Raw genomic sequence first — 15,974 nt, 5'->3', positions numbered from 1 at the left:
AGTGTGATGGTGAACTCCTGCCTGAAGATTTAACCGTTTGTCACACATTCACATATTACATGCAAATACACTCAAGAATAAAATAATTATGCATCGTTATTAACATGTTGTGTTAAAATACAATCCACCCTCGTTGTGTCGAACTTGGATGTGTCTAATTTCGGTTGTCTCGAACTCACGTTCCGGTACCTGCGAGTTCCTTCAATATTTAACATCATTTATACTCAGATCACTCGAACTGGATGTGTTGAATTTCCAGTTGTCTCGAAATTATATGGAACTCCAAAGTATGTAAAATTAAGCATAAAATTCCCTGATGACTCTAACAGTTCATTCGACTGTATCAGACCGACTATATATAATCTTGTTCATCTCCAGATTACGTTCATTGAGACAGACACTTTTCACCTATTAAATTGCTCCACGTTGACGTGCCAGAATCCTTAGGTAGTGGGTTCGGATCCAAATTCTCCCTCATTACTATTCATGTTTGGGCAGAACCATACCACACTGCTCGTGGGGTTAACAATGTCTTGAACGTATGAACCTGCATCATTTCGATCTTTTTTACCGCAGTAAGCTGACACGCCGAAAGATAACAGAAATAATGCCCCAGACGGCGCTTTGCCATTAAAAGCAATATTAATGATACGTGTGGCATATGTTAACGATTAATGTGCAGTATATGTATTTTGTTGTAAGGTCCGAATAATTGGTCAATGCACATATGATAATTTGAATAAAAATAACAGAAGCAAATCAGAATCTTTATCACGTTTGAAACTGTCGCGGTAAACCTGATAACAGCAACACTCTCTTAGTCAGGACGGTACCGTTCAAATCAGAAGAAATCAAACGGAATATCCCATTCGCAGATTAATGAATTGTGGGTAAAAGTATTTTCCATTTGATGATACAATGAGGTTCACAACAGTCGATGTTAAGGAACGGGTTCGGATTATCGGTGTTTCACTGTTTCTATTTAGATTAAACAATGCGTGGAAATCAGCTCGTTTAATTTCCTAAATAAATATACAAACAATCAAATCATCTTTCGTGTTCTGTAAACAGTATTTTCTTTATACATTTATCAAATCAAAATCAAAATGAAATGCCAATATATTACTATTTTATATATCAGGTAAATATTTGTTTATAATATTTCGGAATTTAAGTAAAAACAATTTGCCCCGTTTACGACCTTTCCACATGGAGGCGTTGTGAAATATAAAGTAAAGACAAACACAACTATGCAAATAGTATCGTTCTTTGTAATGCCATCAATCCAGCAAGGTTTGTCGCCCTTTACTCGTAGCATTCTGACTGGTACTGTTGGTCATATTATCGTATAGTATTACTCGCACGTTGAAGGTACCACTGTTTCATAACAATAAGCTGGTGTTACAAAGTGTTTAATTCCCAAGTGTGTGTGTGGTGTGTGTGCGTGCGAGTGTGTGTGTATGGCGTGTGTGTGCAAGTGTGTGTGTGTGTGTGTGTGTGTCTGTGTGTAAGTGTGTGGTGTGTGTGTGCGAGTGTGTGTGCGCTAGTGTGCGGTGTGTGTGTGTGTGCGAGTGTGTGGTGTGTGTGTGTGTGTGCGAGTGTGTGTGGTGTGTATGTGCAAGTGGTGTGTGTGTGTGTGTGTGTGTGTGTGTGTGTGTGTGTGTGTGTGTGTGTGTGTGTGTGTGTGTGTGTGTGTGTGTGTGTGTGTGTGCTGCAGGGACTAATCTCTTTAAACAATATCGGAAAGTCCCAACATTGCTGGGATTATTCAGACATTGCCTGCAGAGATTCATTTTTCTATTTAACCTTGAGGAGACAGATTACTTTCTTCCTCACCCCCCCCCCCCCCCCCCTCTAGAACGCTCTCTCTCACTCTATATGTATATACAGTCACACAACAAAAATCACATTTGAAAGAAAACTTCCAAAGTACCTTGTAAAACACATGAACTTTTTATTATACATCATATGTCATATGTCAGGTGCGTGCAAATTTAAATTTTAATCAAAATAATAACATTAAATAGAATGCTGTCTGTCCATTTGGGGGCATACGCAATTGCATTAATATTGCAATAACTAAAACCGCTGTGATAAGTACCTGTTCCTGCCCATAGTGTAGACTTCCCTGTATTATTCAGCATGAATAACACCACGATATCCTAACTTCATTCTAAAAACATAACACAATTTGTAGCAATTCACTTTTGACACATGAAATATGTTCACGCCTTGATATATAATAGACAGTAGTGTTGATGATGTTTGAGGTTTGTAGTGACAGATAAGTACAGATAAACAACTATAGCACTGTTTTCAACGAAAATATTCCATCGTACATTCACTTCAGCAGAAGTTCTGTAGGAAACAAGGCCAGTTAGTCCGATTATTATCTGATTTTTAAACATTTTGTAAATGAATACAAACATATGTTGAAACAAGATAGGTTCTGGAAAGTTAATGATTAATAATGATAAGTCATATTGTTACGTCTTTCGATATTACCGATAGTGCCTACCGCCAATCTGAATGTATCATTCCTGGTATTCGCTATGCCCAGCCATGTAATGGATAAGCCATTACGGGCATAATAGATGGCACGTCCACGTATGTCATGTGGTAATTAATATTAAGAAAATATCTAGTTTTCATATGCATTACTTATTAGGCATTAATAAGACACTGGCATTTTGAAAACAACGTCCGATGCCAATAATTGTATGCACAGTAATAGTGGCACTGCAAATACACGTACTTCATATACATTCTGAGTTATTCATATACATTCACAAACAAACTCGCGAAGGTTTTATTTGCTTTTCACTTCCATAACAAATACACATGCAGTTGGATGTCGTTCACGTTACGATAAAAAATATATATGCTTACGTTTAGGCCTCAGTTGCACATGCATGGAAAAAACATACATGTATTTCCATCGCATATGTTCATTGTCGAATAGTTATCTGGCTAATGGTAACACGTTGCAATGTTACTTACTTTTGAATTTGCCTCTGATCGAATCAGACATAAGGACCTTGTGGGGCGGTGAAAGCGGGCGAGACGGGACGTGAGGTTTTATCCCATCGTGGGTAGGAGAATAACATGCGATCTGTCGACAGTGAAACTGTTACTTGAATTCAGCTAAACAGATTAGATCCAGCTATGAGTGTGATCATATTCAGAATATGAGTTAAACCAGTGACACGTTACGATCTGTATTTTGTGACAGCAAGAAATTACATAACGTTCAGATGTACATACTAGTCTGAGTTGACTACTGTTATTGTACATGTCAGACCGTGCTCATACCACTGGGCCGCCAGTCTTTGCTGATCACTTGCATCACTGAGTGAGTTTCGAGGTCATTAACGGCACCGTATGATTATACGAGACATCCCGTGAAGCAGGCGGACAGGAACTGTCACGTCCATGTAGACTAACACATCCAGTCTCTGAAATGAACGTATTTTACTACACAAACCATTTGATAAAATATCTGCATAAAATATAATATAAATGAGCCAAGAGACTGTTCATTCCTGAAACTGCAGTTATCTAGACTTGCCCACTATTATAGACTTGCTTGGGCTGTATTGGATATTTGTTTTCGGTTATGTATGACAGACACACGTCTACAGTGAGGATGCTCTGTGTGTGTGTGTGTGTGTGTGTGTGTGTGTGTGTGTGTGTGTGTGTGTGTGTGTGTGTGTGTGTGTGTGTGTGTGTGTGTGTGTGTGTGTGTGTGTGTCTGGGTGTGTGTGTCTGGGTGTATGTCTGTGTCTGTGTGTGAGAGAGTGTGTGTGTGTGTGTGTGTGTGTGTGTGTGTGTCTGACTGTCTGTCTGCGTGTGCACGATGTGGAAGGCTTGTACCATTCCTTGTTATGATAGTGTGCGTGTAAATCATGCAATAATTCTTATTCATCTATGTCCCTGTTTTCAGGCGACATGTGGTTTGATCTTATTTTATGTGCATTTACATTATATCTGTACATATAACTATATAACATAAAACTGGGGACGGGTGTTGTTTTATAGGAACCGTTATCAAGAAAACCAATCACAATAACTCTCTGAAGTACCGTCTGTTAATGAAAACAACACGATGTTCCAATAAAAGCACAATGGTTCACAAAGAAGTAGCATGCAATATTACGAGGTGGTCTGATTTTACGATCGGTGCCTTTTCGTGTGCCTACTTGACTAAATTGCCATGCGACACTTTACTACTATATATACTCCACTCCATACATACACTGTAGCTGAGTTGCTGGCACCGTTAAGGTAGGTATTTTGTATGTTTGCATTCGATTGATTGTAATAAGAATATAGAGGATATTTCATGTGTGAAGACAAATATCATGTTTCTCTCGTCGAGTGAAGGGGGAAAGGAGATGTCTTCACGAGCGGCGTAGCCATAAGTGTAAATATCTCCTTACCTCCGTCATGAGATGAGGGAAACGTGATATTTCACGAGATACATGGAATATCCTATTTATTATATATTTTTTGTGTAGTCCACCGGACATTTCTGGGTTTTTTTTCATTACAAATGTAAAACCTTGAAACGTAAATTCTCCCTACCTGACATGCAGGGAATTCCTTGTAATTGCGACTTCAAAAGTAGTCCTGGGTTTGCAAAATCTTAAAAATATAAACAAAAGTAATAATAGATATTTGAGGTCATTAATATTCCTTATCCTATATTTTGATATGATTATGTACAAAATCAACTTCAAAAATAATTATCCTTGAAAGCTTCGAGACTGCTGCTGGAAACGTAAGAATACACGCTGGCCACTGCAATGAAATATCACTTTTCTCAACTTCAGACAACCCAGTCTTTCACGCTGAAGTAAATATTATTAAATCATACATATAACTGCTATTGCCTTAGCTGCCAAAATTCATCCACTATTGTCGACAGGCTCGATTCTAGATTCACCGTGATTATATTTCTTGATATTTAAGGATGACATGTAGTCATAGCCGTCTATGCTCTCTGTGGCATAAGACTTTTCTCACTTATAAAAAACCAACCACTGTGATCAGATTAATATTTAAAACGGCGTTTAGCAAATAATGTCTCTATATATGTAATAATGCCGATGCGATGTTAAATTGTAACTCACTCACTAACAATAAATATTCCCTACAGTTTTCACAAATGATTATACGTACATGGAAATTGCAATACATGATGAATTATGAATGGAAGTACGTGGCAATTACTAAATTCGTGAATGAAATAAGTCATACTTGCCAAGTAAGTCAGCTGCCTCCATTCAAAAACAGTACTCGGGAAGGATATCTGAAAAGAACGTAATCCTGCACATCTGCAAGGTGTGATGACCATCAATATTGTTTGGTTACAGATGCAGAAAGCAGTTCTACTTGTTGCAACGTTGGTGATACTGACTATCTACGTGGGGTATGCTGAGGCCGCAAGATGGTACCCGATGTATCCGCGAATCCATGTCCCACGTAAATTCTGGAGGCGTGAGTGACGCAGTATCTGTCTGTATAACCTGAGACTAAAGTATTCCATTCCTAAAATATGTGGTATCCTAAGGTGGTATCAATATTCTAGATGCTTCTGCGTTGCCTGTTCTGTGACATATATACAATCATTCTGTTCCACCGATATCTGTGTATCCGCATCCGGTGGTATCAATATTCGAGATGCTTCTGCGCTGCCTGTTCTGTGACATATACATAATCATTCTGTTCCACCGATATCTGTGTATCCGCATCCGGTGGTATCAATATTCGAGATGCTTCTGCGCTGCCTGTTCTGTGACATATACATAATCATTCTGTTCCACCGATATCTGTGTATCCGCATCCGGTGGTATCAATATTCGAGATGCTTCTGCGCTGCCTGTTCTGTGACATATACATAATCATTCTGTTCCACCGATATCTGTGTATCCGCATCCGGTGGTATCAATATTCGAGATGCTTCTGCGTTGCCTGTTCTGTGACATATAAACAATCATTCTGTTCCACCGATATCTGTGTATCCGCATCATTTTGCTGCTGTGAAATATCTTAAATGTTATAGGAAATAAAATGATAAGGAGATTTGTATAATCCTTGGTATGTGTAATCCGTTGATTCACGCCGGGAATACACATAATCACTGAGTGCAATCACGAATGGTTTATTTCGGGAGATAGTATCCCATTAAATACAGTCAGCACCAGATAGATGATATTGTATAATATAACATATTGTATGTGCCACAACTCTATTTCCAACAGTCTCTAAACAAGGTCGGGATGTGAGTAGTGACATCTCTCGCAGCTCAGGTAATATGACACGGAGAGCGAGAGAAAGAGAGAGAGAAAGAAAGAGAGAGAGAGAGAGAAAGAGAGAGTGAGTGAGTATGGTTTTACGCCGCTTTTAGCAATATTCCAGCAATATCACGGCGGGGGACACCAGAAATGGGCTTCACATATTTTACCCATTTCGGGAATCGAACCCGGGTCTGACGAGCGAACACTTTAACCACAAGGCTACCCGACCGCCCCTAGAGAGAGAGAGGGAGAGAGAGGGGGGCAGTCACAGAGAGAGTGAGAGAGAGAGAGAGAGAGAGAGAGAGAGAGAGAGAGAGAGAGAGAGAGAGACAGAGAGACAGAGAGAGAGAGACAGAGTCAGAGAGGGGAAGAGACAGAGAGACAAAGAGATTACATTCGAAGGGCAGTGTTTATTCGCTTCGCTTCGCTTCTCTTACTCTCCAATACAGACAGATTTGGTAATCTGACATCGTGCCTTTTTACCAAAGTCACGACTTATTGGTGGCATGGTAATAGATGCGTTGGATGATTGCATTAACATGCATATCATAGTAACTGTAAATGGGTAGCACAACGTCTGTATCAGGGTAACTGTAAATGGGTAGCACAACGTCTGTATCAGGGTAACTGTAAATTGGTAGCACAACGTCTGTATCAGGGTAACTGTAAATGGGTAGCACAATGTCTGTATCAGGGTAACTGTAAATTGGTAGCACAATGTCTGTATCAGGGTAACTGTAAATTGGTAGCACAATGTCTGTATCAGGGTAACTGTAAATTGGTAGCACAACGTCTGTATCAGGGTAACTGTAAATTGGTAGCACAGCGTCTGTATCAGGGTAACTGTAAATTGGTAGCACAACGTCTGTATCAGGGTAACTATAAATTGGTAGCACAACGTCTGTATCAGGGTAACTGTAAATTGGTAGCACAACGTCTGTATCGGGGTAACTGTAAATGGTTGGTACAACATGTATATGGATCTACCTGTAACTGGGACATTATATCGTTGGTTGGTTTGTTTGTTTGTTGTTTAACGCCGCACTCAGCAATATTCCAGCTATATGACGGCGGTCGGTAAATAATCGAGTCTGGACCAGACAATCCAGTGATTGATCTCATGAGCATCTATCCACGCAATTGGGATCGATTACATGCATCAACCAAGTCAGCGAGCCTGACCACCCAATCCCGTTAGTCGCCTTTTACGGCAAGCACGGGTTGCTGAAGACCTAGACATTATATCGAGGTAACCCCGTAAGCGGCGTTAATTCAGGGTAAGATATACGACTCATTATGTTTTGATTGCTAGGTTCTGATAGTGAAGCGGATATGGATACAGTTCGGGTCGCTGCAGGTAAGCATGTACTGTTTGAAGCATCGTGTCTTAGTTCACTGCATTAAACGCAGTTTTTTCTCATTGTGTGGGGTTATTACGGTTTACTGTAAAACACACATTTTTCACTGGTTAGATACGAAGCACTGCACTGGGAGCATACGTATTAATAAAATTCCTTCACTGTGATGAAAAGATAAATACCATTGAATGTACATGGCAATGAAATTAAATCTTTTGCATGCCCCCAATTTGACTTTCGACCTATCCATTATTGATCTGATTTCGCCTTTATGTCCAGCCTTGAAAACCCTAGCTGAACGGAGTCTTCAGGAAAGTGAAGACCAGTAGACCAATTCTACAGGTAAAGTAGTATTTCCGGGTAGCATCAAACCAACAATTATATGATGTCCCCTGACCTACACGTTCTCGGACATTTGGGGTGCGCCCGAGTAGACATTGTTCAGAGCGTTCATTTGTCCAAATAGTCCGGCGACTAAAATGGTTATCAAATGGCCCCGTTTCAAAAAGAAAGTCATGCAGTGAGTGATAACGTGATCTCATACCCGCTCTGGAAAACTGACACATTTGTATATAGTATTTGCAGGTGAGTTTGTACCTTTTTTCCTTGTTATAAGTAACTATCCTTAAACTGTCCCAATTATCACATGATTACATGTTATCAAGAATTTGAGTGAGTGAGTGAGTATGGTTTTACGCCACTTTTAGCAATATTCCAGCAATATCACGGCGGGGGACACCAGAAATGGGCTTCACACATTGTACCCATGTCGGGAATCGAACCTGGGTCTTCGGCGTGACGAGCGAACGCTTTAACCACTAGGCTACCCGACCGCCCCATCAAGAATTTGATCTACTAATCTACTATCTACTAATTCAATTACGCTATTGGGATATAGTTTTTCAATGAAATGTGTCATTCAGCCACTATTATATAGTCATTGCCCAAAGGTTCTTAACAGCCAATCGTCAAGCTTAATCAAAATACGTTTTAGGAATTGCTAATATGTTTTACTGGACAAGTATCATTTTGATTAATTTATTGATTTCAGCACCTGGCAGTTTTGGAGCCACGCCAGTGAATCAATCTGATCATTTATGAATAAATTGAATTCAAAACAATAACCATATGCAATTATTCTTTTGTCAATGTTTGATACGAGCACAATTCCCTGATACCCGGAAATATCGCCTAATGAAATACTTATTAAATATAATGCTTCTTTTATCCTCAAATCTGGTTTCCGAATTCGGACAGTGAATTACGAATACCAACAGTGTAAAAATAGACACTACTGTTTCCCACTTACCGGACAGCGACCATGCTTGGCCATGTTTGCTGTGGAATTACTCACCCATCAGCCAACACCAAAGATGCGAGTATCATGTGATCACTATGCATTGTTTATTCGGGCAGTCATTTTCATTTGACACTGAGGTGACATCTGAGAAAAAAGGGTAGCAGAGTGTCTGTGTCTGCACAGTATAAGATAAAGGTTTTTAGAGACTTGGTAGATTTTAGGCAGGGGAGGTAGCTCTTGTCAGTTAACAAGAGATTCCGATATCCGGAACTCGTTCATCCGAACAATATTTGAGAAAACGCAAGTATCCCGGAGGGTCGACTGTATGTGTTAAATAATGCCGTCCTCGACCAGGACCGGCACTAGCACCACGTCGACTGTGCAAACAGGCACTGCTATCATAATTTTACGAAAGAATAACTTCCCACGGTATGTCCTAGATACCCTAAGCGCATTTTCTTTAAGTTAGACGTAAATTTATTAGGCAACAAACACAATTAATACCGGTAAAAGATCTTCAGCAACCCACGCTTGTCATAAGAAGCCACTAACGGGATCGGATGATCAGGCTCACTTGACTTAGTTGATGTATGTCTTCGTATCCCAATTGTATAGATCGATGTTCTTGATGTCAATCACTGGATTGATTTTATACAGACCGCCGTCACATAGCTGGCGTTAAACAACAAACACACAAACAGTATTAATAAGAAGCCATTTCACAAGTCAATGTTAAAAGCAAAGCTGCAACGTCAATTATTAACGCATGGGCAATAGCGTACCCTACAGCTATCATGGCCCGATATTAATATATGAATGACCTTTTCTTTTGCCATAAACCATACAGTACTTCCATACCAGGTACGTTATCGCCAGTACGTGTTAACGTAGCAGGTTGGTTTCTAGTGGCAGATGTTTCACATGTGATTTGTCTATCGTTGATTACAGGCCTCGCACGACCCGCTCGTGTTACAGATTTCACTGATAAAGCAAAGGAGCGGACATGCCGTTATCTCGAACAAACAACTATTGAAAAATGAACTATAGTTAGTTTTCATTTGTTTCCAAATAACACAAAACACCGTAAAGTCATTTCTGCCCATCAGTTGGTTGGTTGGTTTGAATGTTTAACGCCGTAATCAGCAATATTCCAGCTATATGTCTGACCAGACAATCCAGTGATTGACATCATGAGCATCGATCCACGCAATTGGGATCGATGACATGCATCAACCAAGTCAGCGAGCCTGACCACCTGATACCGTTAGTCGCCTTTTACGGCAAGCATAGTCACCTTTTACGGCAAGCATGGGTTGCTGAAGACCTATTCTATCTATCGTCACTGGTCTGATGGAGCCTGTATTGAAAGATAATGTGTACATGTTTTATAATGAACGATTTTCCTTCCTACTCAACACATTGAATCATTCAACACTATCAGAGACTTTTATAATACAAAATGTTTAGAAACCAGACACAGCTATCAAGTCGTTACTTGGTGGTGTGTCTTCGAAGGCTTTTTAACTTTGTACACTGTCACACACAAAAAGGGCTTCATTGCTTGACCCTTTTTTTGCCACAACACGTGGGGACCAGAGACAAAGTTACAGTATCAATACTGATGGAAATCAACGATAGAACAATGAAAACTATAGGGAAATAAGCTTTACTGTCAGTACATTTGAAATAGCGCGCAACCATATTCAACACATGTCAGAATCAAATGTTGGGATGTGTTTGTGTGCATTGTTTCCAACACGTATTTGGTAGACAAGACTGGGAACCCATGGTAGTATATCATTTCACTGTGTCTAAAACTACGTGTTTCCTTAATCACTTCCATCAGTATATCTGCAAAGATTCAGGACAATTTGCCACAAATGAAAGCAAATATCCAAAATTTCCATTTAGCGCACCATTAACAAACATAATGTCCGATGCAATTTCCTATATTGTCTTTAATACCATATGTTCCCGTGTTTGGTCGTGTGTGGTATATACAGACACTCCTTACCTATCTTATAACATAGCATTAGATAGATAGTGAGTGAGTATGATTTTACGCCGCTTTTAGCAATATTCCAGCAATATCACGGCGGGGGACACCAGAAATGGGCTTCACACATTGTACCCATGTCGGGAATCGAACCCGGGTCTTCGGCGTGACGAGCGAATAGATAGTAATTGTAACCATGACTACTGTAACCATGACTACAAAAAGATGCAATGAACGCGAAATTATTACCTGCACCAATTAGTGTATACGATTCTTGTTTATGCTTGAAATGGGTTACGATATACGTGTAGGTCGCGAATGGATTTAGTATAATACATAGCCTGGTGAAGCGAATACCACAACATGTTTTCTCAATAAATTATAGCAGTCGATATTTCAAGCAATAAAACCTCAAGAAATTCATTCCTCAGTGCGAGCCACATTTATCAGACAATTACTGTCCGTGGCCTTATGCGCCATATGATAAAAGGTTGACCTCAATTATATATTGCCACAGAATCTCTTCGACCTTCAAAATGTGTTTCCTGTCCTGAGCTAGCTGCAGGAAGATGAAGATGACTGCTTCCGACGTGCGATGAGTAACACAGAAAAGAGCCCGAGTAACCCACTGCATTTACCATGACATTTGGGACATGACTGTGTGCTGTGTTTTGGTTTCATAAACATTCTCATAAAACGTTTTGTTTCTTTGTTTGTTTTTTTGTTGTTTAACGCCGCACTCCAGCTATACGATGGCGGTTCATAAAAGGTGTACTATAATGTACTTATAACGTTCCTCGTGTGTGAGTCCATGTAGGCTTAAACTTAAGAGCGTTACAAACGACATAAAAACGCATGTAGCGGCAGACCTTTTGGTAGCGTTGTTTTCTCGAGACATATATGAACGTTTACACAGAGAGGTTCGCAGTGATGTACCATATCCTAACCCAACCTTATAGTTTTTGTGGCGAGGTGTATGACAGGACGAAAAAATGTTCCATTGATGAGTGAGGTAGTTTGGGTTAATGTAACTTTCAACAGTATTTGAGTTATATGTTAGATCAAATGGTTTGAATAAGTTTAATTTCGGATATGTTTAGTCGCCTGCACTAATCCGTACTTACGCCGGGTTTTTTAGGGACTTCAACTTTCCCATAAAACATACCCTTTATCTCATGCAATATACAAGCATCTCTAGCCTTTGATCTCCACATTTCACAACTTTTGAGATACAATCGAGCATGCTCTTTCCAAAATTTCAAGGAGCGTCATACGACTATTTTAGAGTGAGTGAGTGAGTGAATGTTTAAGGTGTATTCTGGTATATTTAAACCAGCAGGTTGGAAACGGTGATCTATAACCACAACTCATACCATAACGCTGCAAACTGAAATTGAATATGCTTATTATTTTAATTTGATAACTTATATAATTGCTATATTATTTTCTGTGTTTTTTTTATTATATATAAAGGTTTGATAAACACATCGGGTTCTTTCAGGAAAAATTCAGGTCCGGTAACATAAACTTAAACCAAAATAAGTTAGAAAATGATTTTTATTACAAATACAAGTAGTCCGAACGGTTGCAGGGTGATCAAAATTTTCTTGTATTTATATTCAAATGTGATAATTCATATTTGACATTTGTAACAATGAGTCCCACTTTCATGCTTGATCGCAGCTGGATATCTTGATATTACAATAACCAGGCGTCGTCATTCCCGCCATGGGTATGGAGTTTCCAAGAACGTTTCCAAAACCATCGTCCCGATTCACAGTCTTATACACGTGGTCTGAATGCTAGCCCGAAGTGCTGCAGGTCTTAGACCTTTGTCACTTTGGTGTAACCCGTGAGTTCGTGTCTGGTGCTGACAAGCCTGGCATCAAAATCGGGGCGAACCTGCGATTCGTACCAACGATTCGAACCAACGATTCGAACCATTGCTCCGCCAAAAGAGTATATTTTTTTTTATCATAAAGCTGATTTTTTAATCTCAGATGGCACTATATCCTTTATTTCAATAGCTGGTTATGTCACAAGGACTGAAAATACAAAGGAGTAAAAGAAGCTATACCTCTCAGTTGATTTTATTTTCAGTTGAAAATATCTTAAGTTAGCTATATTTCATCCACATGATGAACTGTTCGTGCGCTTAGTCAGCACTCAAAGAATTCTTCATGGTTTTATTTTTTTAATATAATCTGATTTAAAACCTTTACAAATTAAAAAGGACCTTCACATAATACAAAACTGCTGATGAGTATCTTAGACATTTTATCTTTGAAAATCAATAAACTTGCCTTTTCGGAACAAATTTACAACATTTCAAACATGATAGTCGTCACGTGGTTGCAAATCATTTCTTACCCCAGTCTTCATTGAACCCATTTACCCAGCAACAGATTACTTTAAACAACTGATGCAGTAATGAGTGATGGTTAAATAAATATAATCCAATTTGACAACAGTTCTTTAAATTTTCAATTGAATATAAAAAACTTGTTATACTTTCCATTGACCATCGATTTAAATTGCCATCGTCTAATGTGACTCCAACCCAGAATGTGACCCGGACGAATGGGTGCACACCTTGTCACAGATAACTAGACAAAGAGGTATTTGCTAGGCCACCTGTCAAGTCTCAGCCTATCCTTGACATAAAATATATAAAAGGAAAAAGTGACAAAGAGATTGTTACTGAGATCTCTGCTCACATCAAAATGAAATTCCTTCTTCTCTGTCTGGTTATCGCCTTTGTTGGTAAGTAGAGAGTGAGTGAGTGAGTGACCTGTGAGCTGTAAGTCTAATATGCAAATAGGAATTCATTCAGAAATATTATCTTTTCTGTGTTCCTGACGAAACTCGTCCATACTGTGTCACACAATGTGAATGAGACGTCGACCGGTCAATCACGTCCAACACTACATCATTAAAACGTTGCACAAATAAAGTAATCTTCTTTGTTTTGGATACCTTCTCATTGCCCTATAGGGATACGGGAGGACCCGTCGTCCAAGGGGCCGAAATTCGCTGCATTGCTTCGGGCTTTCTTCCCACATGAAGCTGACACGCCACGATATAACTGGAATACTGCTCAAAGTGGCGTTAAACCCAACTCTGTCACTCCTAATCCTATCTAACTTGTATCGGAAAAACCGGAACTTGTTATCATATATTACATTTAGACAATGGACATCATCCATAAAGTAAACCATAACAGCTGTTTCCACGTACTCTAAAGGACATATTGATAGACAACAAGCATACACTGTCACATTGACACTATCATAACATAATAGACGTTTCACGAAGTAGGCACGTGACGGAAAAACACATAATAGACGTTTCACGAAGTAGGCAATGGTGGAAAAAAACATCTCATTGAATTAACTGAAATCAGACTTCACCTAATAATATCTTTCATTGTATATTTCAGGCATGTCCGATGGTAAGTGGAGTCATTCTTATTTAACCTTTATTATGATTCAATATCATCAAATGCTAAAAAAAAAACAATTTATGGTTAAATATTTATTTTAGAATATTTAAAATATACAATTACTGTTCATCGGATTCACATGTTTTCATCAACATTTTATAGCGTTTGCGACGGATGCATGCCACCCGTGGGGCAGAATACGCTCACCTTCTCGAAAACACTTGATATCATCACTATTTTATAGTAATTCATAATACGTGCTTATGGTTTACAATGGCCACTCCTTTTAGCAGATGTGTTTTTTATGATTATGAAAATGGTGTTTTTGCTTTTATTCATATGTAGGTAAATTTCGTCCTAAAATACAACAGTGAATTGTTTTTGTATGGAAGCTCTGTACATATTATTCACAGCAAAAACAAAACAATGGTCATCCACCCTTTCAAACCATCACCGTTATCCACAAAGAAAATGAGCCCACATAACCAATGTGCACGTATTGTTGACGTGTATTTTAGCGGCTTCCCTCCAGAAGCGCGTCACCTGCGACCTGCTGTCCCTCCAGATCATGGGCAACTCCTTCGGTGATTCTGCCTGTGCTGCTCATTGCATTGGTCTTCACCACTCTGGTGGACACTGCAGCGGTGGCGTCTGTGTCTGTCGATAAATGTAAGAAAGCATTGGTTTTGGTTTGGTTTGGTTTGGTTTGGTTTGTTGTTTAACGCCGCATTTGGATCAATGATATGCATTAACCAAGTCAGCGAGCCTGACCACCCGATCCCGTTAGTCGCCGTTTACGACAAGCATAGTCACCTTTTACGGCAAGCATGGGTTGCTGAAGACCTATTCTACCCCGGAATCTTCACGGGCCAAAAAAGCATTGGACCGGAAAGAAGAATGCAGCTTGATTTAGATTCTTTGAAAAAAACTTGTAAGCTTAAACGCCACAGAATAATCAGTGGGGACCTGTTTGGAATTACAATCATAAATGATTAAGATTATTTAGATGTTTAGTGATCTTTGATATCGCCATAAATACGAGCAAACCATTTCTGATGACGCGTTATTTTCATGGCAACGTTTTAGATAACTCTCAGATATTCCATTCATGTGTTTAACATTTGATGAATACATTAATTAATGTATTGATTATTGTAATAACAACATTTAATTAATTTGTTTTGTTTCAGATGTGGCCAAGGGGAGGTAGATTACACATGTGTAATTATACTGTAAAATAAACCTTTTGAAATCCAACATTCCCTTTCTGTGATGGTGTACTGATAGAGGTTCAAGTTACATGCTTCACTTTTTCGCAAACACCTGGTGTCATCACTGATTTTGAACGGTCCATTGATATTTTTTTTACAATTATTTAGACCTTTACGCCAAATGGAATCTTTTTCGGTGGATAATCAACATTGATTATTTTCTTGCATGGATGGTTCATATCTGTATACGAATGTCTATTCACACAATGTGGTGACCTAATGAAACATTTTGTAGTGAGTGAGTGAGAGTGGTTTTACGCCGCTTTTGCAATATTTCAGCAATATCACGGCTGGGGATACTAGAAATG

The 15,974-nt window shown here is 39.1% G+C and overlaps 1 protein-coding gene across 1 annotated transcript; it reads left to right on the top strand.

Moving 5' to 3' along the window:
- The first annotated feature begins 9,294 nt into the window (after positions 1–9,294).
- LOC139479317 (uncharacterized) lies at positions 9,295–15,652 on the top strand. Its single transcript, XM_071262178.1, has 5 exons — positions 9,295–9,386; positions 13,583–13,716; positions 14,393–14,404; positions 14,914–15,064; positions 15,586–15,652. Exons 1-4 carry the CDS (start codon positions 9,295–9,297, stop codon positions 15,060–15,062), a joined length of 387 nt encoding a protein of 128 aa, XP_071118279.1. The 3' UTR covers positions 15,063–15,064; positions 15,586–15,652.
- Positions 15,653–15,974: the final 322 nt, after the last annotated feature.

This window comes from Haliotis cracherodii, unplaced genomic scaffold (assembly GCF_022045235.1).
Source record: "Haliotis cracherodii isolate W230 unplaced genomic scaffold, xgHalCrac1.p SCAF_4, whole genome shotgun sequence".
NCBI lineage: Eukaryota > Metazoa > Mollusca > Gastropoda > Lepetellida > Haliotidae > Haliotis > Haliotis cracherodii.
The sequence above is the reverse complement of the archived record's forward strand: the minus strand, read 5'-3'. Positions and strand labels throughout refer to the sequence as shown.